Raw genomic sequence first — 7145 nt, forward strand, 5'->3', positions numbered from 1 at the left:
ACATGTAGCCTTAACTATTACTTTTAGCAGTAACTCAGTAATATAACTTATAGGCTACTTATGATTTCAGTAGCTAATATTATACCAGTTACTTTGTCAAGTAACTCAAGTTACATATTGAGTTACATTTTTTTAATCAAAGCACCTATTTAAAAGATACAATCATTCCCTAATCAAACCATGTGTTTTTATGCAAATAACCATTATAGATGACAATAACAAAGGAAAATAATACAATTTTGAATTTTGGATTGTTTACACTGACTTCAAGGCGGTTTAAATTATTTTTTGGGATGGTTCCTGAGGGGCAATGTCATTCTGCTGCTGCTGTTGTTTTGGTGAAAGTAATGCAAAAGTAGTGTAATAATTAAGTAGCCTAACGAGTTACTCTACACAGACAGTAATATTGTAAAGTAATTTGAAATGAAAGTAACTAATATGTAGTATATTACATTTTGAAAGTAACTTGCCCAACACTGGTCACTGGCAGTGACTTACTAGCTCCGTATTTTCTACAAGCCAAAATCTTACAATCAAATATGCCTAAAATGTATGATACGATTTGCTAAAAGAGTTCACATAGCCTGATATCAGACTTTCACTCCATTTAAGTCGGTGGAGTGGGCGTGGGCGGATTCAAACGATGTGGACTCTGCTCTGGACCCAGGCAAGTTCACACAAGTTCAAGCTCCGGTGGAGGCGGAGCTTGAACTTATGTGAACTTGCTCTGTCCACTTTCCCCTACACTATTACGTAACCGTTGTTTTTTTGAAGCCTGGTATTCAGGCTCCTCCTCTCCTCTCACAAAGCTTTTCCATCAGGGGTAGGGTCTCCTGGACCACCACATTCAGACTGTGATTTTTCCAGAGGGCTTTTTAACATTATCGTCATGATTTTACAGCGATTGTTTGAGTGTATGGACCTTACAAGTTGGCTGGTGTTCATTTTTGTGGCGTTACTGGTGAATGATGTAGTCAGAAACTGGGCACCGAACAACTTCCCACCTGGACCCTGGGCTGTGCCTTTCCTAGGGAATATTTTCACTGGAGTAGACTACAGAACCATTGACAAGGTCAGATTAACAATAACACTTTCGCCACCATACAACAAATGCTAATTGGATATCAATTTCATGTATTTCACTCAATCCAAGCTGTTAAATTTCAAGTGTTACAATTTAGCCTACAAAATTTTTTTTTTTTTCTAGCCTATTATGCTGAATATTTGAAGACTAAAGCATTATTGGGTCTCACTCTCATTTGTCAAACATTTCCTGTTTCCTGTCATGGCTTCCCACCCAGCTCACTGAGGAGTATGGCCCAGTGTTCAGCTTGAGGAGAGGCGGTAATAGGATGGTGTTTATTTCCGGATTCAAGATGGTCAAAGAGGCCCTTGTCAGCCAGCTGGATAGTTTTGCTGACCGACCCATCGTCCCTCTCTTTCATGTTGTCTTCAAAGGCATTGGTGAGTGAGTGACACAACTATCTTGAATCATGCTCCTTTCTCCAGCATTTAAACAAGCTTTTTTATTTTTGCTGTGTTCAAGTTGCCATGGGTTTGAATCCACCCACTCCACTGAGGGTTGAGTTTTGGCTGAGTGTAACAAGTTGACAGTTCAGTCTGATATCATATCTCCCCCGCCCCCCCTGATAAAGTTCAAGTTCAAGTAGTTTATTAATGTCCCAAAGGGCAAATTGGATTACAGCAAGGCGTAGAGGCTTGAAACATAAAAACATAAAGTGCAAACCATACATACAATGTCATAAATAATCAGAATGTAACAACATTTAGACATACGATGGGCCAATATAAAAGAGCATACGTCTGGTGCGGCTGATAAATAAAATAAGACAACACTAATAACTTAAGAACGAGATGAGCCAGCGGCTGGTACGGCCGATAAAACAGTATAAAGACAAGTATATTGCAGATTTAAATTCAGACTACTATGCAACAATCCCATCTTTGCAGAGACCCCATTTGCTTAGTTAATAAGAGTTGAAATGATGCATTCACAGGCATAGCTTTAAGCAACGGTTACCTATGGAAGATGCAGAGGAAGTTTGCCCACACCCACCTGCACTACTTTGGAGAAGGCAAGAAGTCACTGGAGAAACACACTGAACTGGAAAGCACCTTCCTTTGTGAGGCCTTCAAAGAAGAGCAAGGTACAGTAAGCAGATTATATGGACTAGTCTGCTAGTTCTGTGAATAAATGCAGTAAACCAACATCAATCCTTTTGCCTGGTTCATATAATAATACTGCACAGAATTGTTATGACCATGGGGTGATTTGCAGGGGATGCAGGGTAGCGTCCCCTTGTTAGGAGTATACAACTTGTTGAATACATCCATCTTGTTATCTGGAGATTTTAATGAAAGTCTGTGGGAAAACAGTGATTTCTCCCCACACCATTGGCCTTGTTAATTAAATATAATTAAATCACTCACTCGTCATAACCTCACCAGACACACATGCATAAGCGTGTCGACAGTGTGCCATCATATCTAAACATTTTCTATCATCAGTTCATAGAATTTAACTATATTAACAGGACGAGCATTCAACCCCCACTACACCATCAACAATGCTAATGGTAATGTCATCTGCGCTGTGGTCTTTGGACAACGCTTTGACTACAGCGACGAAAACTTTCAAAACCTTCTGCGGTTGGACAATGAGGCTGTTATGCTCGCTGGAACAGCTAGAGCTCAGGTGGGCAATTCAAAATCAATTAACATAATTAATTGTATTATCACAAAACGCACTGCACCATTGGCCTGTCACTAATCTGACTGTTGTCCCTGAACCAGCTCTATGATGCCTTTCCGGATCTGCTGAAGTACCTGCCAGGACCTCACCAGACCATCCACTCCAACTACAAGAAGATCACAGATTTCCTGCAGGAGCAAATAAAGAAGCACCAGGAGGAGTGGAACCCAGAGGATCCCCGTGATTATGTAGACACCTACCTGGCAGAGATGGAGAAGGTCAAATAAATATTTCTAGATTTTATATGAAGCTCCCTGGAACTCAATGCATTGCAAAGTCAATTTGATTGTCCTGTAAGGGAAATTTGGTTTGCATACAGGGTTTACAGTAAAAAAAAAAAAAAAAAAAAAAAAACACAAATGCAATAAAAATGCCCAATATAAAAGGAAGTTATAACACAACAAAATGCCACAGCCACACCTTAAAGTATACAAGGGCGTAACCATGGTATATTTGGGGGGGATGTCTACATGAGAGCTCTCCCCCAATGGTAAATTCGGCATGAAAAATGTCATACTGTATAGATGAATGTATAAAGTAGCTGATAATAACACAACACCGCATAATAACATTACTATTTTCTGCCGTCTCATTGACAGAGGAAAGAGGATCCTCAGGCCGGCTTCAACACAGATACTCTGACGATATGCACTCTGGACATGATTGAGGCTGGGACAGAGACCACTGGTACCACTTTACGCTGGGCCCTGGTGTTCATGATGAACTACCCAGAGATACAGAGTGAGTGAAATCCTCCTCCATTTTGACATACACATTTTTGTGGCATTTCAACTGTATAACACACCCAATGAGCTGCAGTTTATAAAATCACATGACTGTTCTGGCTTGGTTTCATCACACAGAGAAGGTCCAGGCAGAGATAGACGGAGTGATTGGACAGTCCCGTCAGCCCACTATGGCCGACAGACCCAGAATGCCCTACACTGACGCTGTCATCCATGAGACTCAAAGGATGGGAAATATTGTCCCTCTGGGATTCCCCAAAATGGCCAGTAAAGACGCTATGCTGGGGCAATACTTCATACCCAAGGTAAAGGACTTTTAGCCAGACTCACTGCTGGCTAATTGTGAAGCCATAAAATTAGCAAACTATTAATATACAACTGTTATCACAAGCATATTATGTCCCTTTTCCCAGGGTACAGCTATTACGACAAACCTTTCATCTGTGCTGTTTGATAAGAATGTGTGGGAGACTCCAGATACTTTTAACCCTGAACACTTCTTGGATTCAGAGGGCCGGTTCCGCAGACGAGAAGCCTTCTTACCATTTTCTGCAGGTCCATCCCATACTACTTCATTTTCAACAGTTCTCATACTATTCAATTTCCAAGAATGATGTTGGTTCATATTTAGAAATTAGATTGTCTTACTCCCTAGCAGGGTAGGAAATTAACTTGTTTTGCTTGCCCTTGTATAACATGTTTGTGGGGCATTTTGGATAATTTTCAGGGCAATTTTATCAAACGTTGTCTGCGTATTAAAAAACACAACACATTAGTGTTAGCTAGTGAACTAGATGGCCAGCTAGCTTGTGCTGCCTGTCACTGAGGTAAGTAGTAGAGGAGAAGGGGGCCAAAGAGTGGAGGAGACAAGGGTTGTGAAGTTGCCGATGCCTAGCTGGCAATTTTCGAGGCACACTTTGCAAATACAGAACAAAATCCGGACACGCTTTGCAAATAAGGAACAAAATCCGGGCACGCTTTGCAAATAAGGAACAACATCTGGGCACGCTTTGCAAATAAGGAACAAAATCCATCATCCCAATTCCAAGGGCAATTTTTTATTTATTTTCATGGGGATTTTGCCCCGAGCCCCCGCTAATTTCCTACCCTGCTCCCTTGACACAATCTGATTAAGAATTAAATAGTTACTGATAGCAAGACATATTTAAGAAAGTGCTAAACCTTAGCTACTGTTGTCTCTTTCTCCACAGGTAAGCGTGTGTGTCTCGGGGAGCAACTGGCCAAAATTGAGCTGTTCCTTTTCTTTGCCGGTCTACTCCAACGTTTCACCATCGCCCCTGTTCCTGGAGAAATGCCCAGCCTGGAGGGTGTGATGGGCTTTACCTATTGCCCTGAGCAATTCAAATTGCTAGCCTTGCCTCGGTGAAGCTGATTGTCCACTTCTCAGTGAATTTCCATGATCGACATCAGCACATGTAGATGCTTAACCTTTTGACAAGTATTAAAAAATAATAACCTCTTTCTCCCTTTACACTCCCACAAAATATACCCGATAACTCACCTTCTCTTGTACATAGTGTTTTGCTCTATGTATGTGTTGGTTTGTGTTGACTGTGTTTATTTTATATACTCTTGCTGAGGCCATCATCACTGTAAATGAGAACTGGTTCAATAAAGGTCAAATAACAATACAATAAAAAAAGTAATTTTTTGAATTTGTCAGTCATTGATTGTGTTAATGTATATTAGCCTCCATTAAATTAATGATATCTGCAATGAAACTAATAAAGTGCTGTAATAAAGCATATCGTCTGTTTTTATTATGCAATAAAAGTTGCATTTTGTGGATAAAACTGATAATGTCTTTGCATTACATGACACTTTGCACCAACATGTAGGCGCTCCTGTAAACTTTGCACCTTTAAATGATGCTTAATGATGGGTAACTAGCTCTGCAGGCTAATAAGACTGTTTGAAACCATGTCTTAATGTTTTGACAAACATTACTTCAATTCTCTTTGCCCCAATCTCTTTTGCCATTCAATAGTTTACAATAGCTTAAACAACAACTTGAAAATAATATAGAAAAAAAATCATCATCACAACACATGAATGACTTTAACCATTGAACAAAAGTAGATTTGTGACAGACTATTACCCTGAGAGTTTCCCCCGTTTCTTAGAGATAGTTTTTTGTTGTCTTGGAAACCAAAATGTTTCCATACAACTCAACTTCATACAATAGACCAGTTAAGCTCCTTTCATTCCCACAGTTTTCTCAAACTGCACTCCGCAATGTTTATTTTACACTGTTTACTTTGACAGTGATTAACGTCCAAACTCTGAATCACATCACACAGGCCTATACTGGAATGTTTTATCTTTTGCATTTATATATTTCCAATCAAATCAGACAAAAGTGTGTGCAAACGTGCAAAAACCTCAACTGACTGTAAACACTAGCCATTATGATTGTGTTGAGGCTACATTCCTCCCACATCGCGAGCTGCTGTCATCAACTCACTGACCGAAACTACCCTTTTCCCCCTTTTTTTTTTTACCGGCACTGCACTACGACGATTAATCGACAACGACTCGACTTTATTGGTAGGAAAGTCCACTTGAAAAAAAATCTGAAGTCGTGCAACCCTTATAACAGAGACATGGTGGACAACAGGGCAAGTTATTTTCTGCTCCGGTGCCCAGATCTAGCTGATGTTTATGAACGTGTTCTGCATGTGTCTGGGACAAAGACAAAACATGTAAACAGTAAAATCACGAGATACTAATCAGTCCACTTTAAATTATAGGTTCGAAATGTCATTCTACTAAGCCACATGTTGATATGTTGACATTTGAAGAAAATACAGCCATTTGAACTGTTGTCTTGTGATCACCACCGTCACCTATCTCATAACCCTGGAGGGCCATTGGGGCACAACAGACAATCTGTCGACAAGCTCTCTCCATCTCTCTCTGTCCTCGGCAGCTCACACTGTTTCACCCAGTTTTAAGTGAGTCCACTCTTGGATGTTTTCTTTTGTCTCCCCCGTTTCCTGCCTCCTTGTACAGCCTTGCAGGATGGTCTTTGCCAGGCCTCCAGATCTGGTGATGTGTTCAATGAACACATCACCAGATCACATGTCATGATCACATGACATGTGGTCATCACAGACTAATAATCGCCTACCAACTTTATTTTTGGTGTTACTTATGTTGATAATGTTGCTGGGCAACGTCCAGCAAATACAATGATGAATGAAAACGTCTCTAAAATAGAATATTACTGAAGTCCAACAACATTCAAAGCTGAGATCAAACAATGCAATGTTTCCAGGGACGCACACAGATAGACCCCAGGAGGTGCTCAAGCACCTGCCCTTTTGACTCAGAGGCTCATTTCTAATTCTAGAGTGAGGATACTGCATCACATGAAACTAGAAGACCTAATAAGGCATCCATTGGTACCAACCAGGTCATGCTGCTTGTCGTGAAGGGGGCTAAATAACGCTGCAAAGTTAGGCAACATTTTTTACTTTTCCCCACTTGAGCACCTGCCCCCCAAATATGCAAATTACACCACTATCTCATCAGCAAATCAGGGAACTGGAAATGCATCTTCTACTTACATAAGCAATTTGAGCTGTAGAGAAATGTGAAAAAGA

General features: G+C 40.4%; 1 protein-coding gene across 1 annotated transcript; it reads left to right on the top strand.

Moving 5' to 3' along the window:
- Positions 1-834: 834 nt before the first annotated feature.
- LOC310785899 (cytochrome P450 2J2-like) lies at positions 835-5229 on the top strand. The gene is made up of 9 exons (XM_083647066.1): positions 835-1072; positions 1302-1464; positions 2019-2168; positions 2556-2716; positions 2815-2991; positions 3373-3514; positions 3637-3824; positions 3933-4074; positions 4731-5229. Exons 1-9 carry the CDS (start codon positions 890-892, stop codon positions 4904-4906), a joined length of 1482 nt encoding a protein of 493 aa, XP_083503192.1. The 5' UTR covers positions 835-889; the 3' UTR covers positions 4907-5229.
- The last annotated feature ends 1916 nt before the right edge of the window (positions 5230-7145 follow it).

This window comes from Poromitra crassiceps (genome assembly GCF_964638095.1).
Source record: "Poromitra crassiceps genome assembly, chromosome: 12".
In the NCBI taxonomy this organism is placed as follows: Eukaryota; Metazoa; Chordata; class Actinopteri; order Beryciformes; family Melamphaidae; genus Poromitra; species Poromitra crassiceps.

Bases quoted from the DNA above. Each gene is read 5' to 3' on its own strand.
- LOC310785899 (XM_083647066.1), top strand. From the start codon at position 890: ATGATTTTACAGCGATTGTTTGAGTGTATGGACCTTACAAGTTGGCTG. The intron at 2,717-2,814 runs GTGGGCAATTCA...TCCCTGAACCAG, and splicing joins CTGGAACAGCTAGAGCTCAG to CTCTATGATGCCTTTCCGGA. The intron at 2,992-3,372 runs GTCAAATAAATA...TCTCATTGACAG, and splicing joins ACCTGGCAGAGATGGAGAAG to AGGAAAGAGGATCCTCAGGC.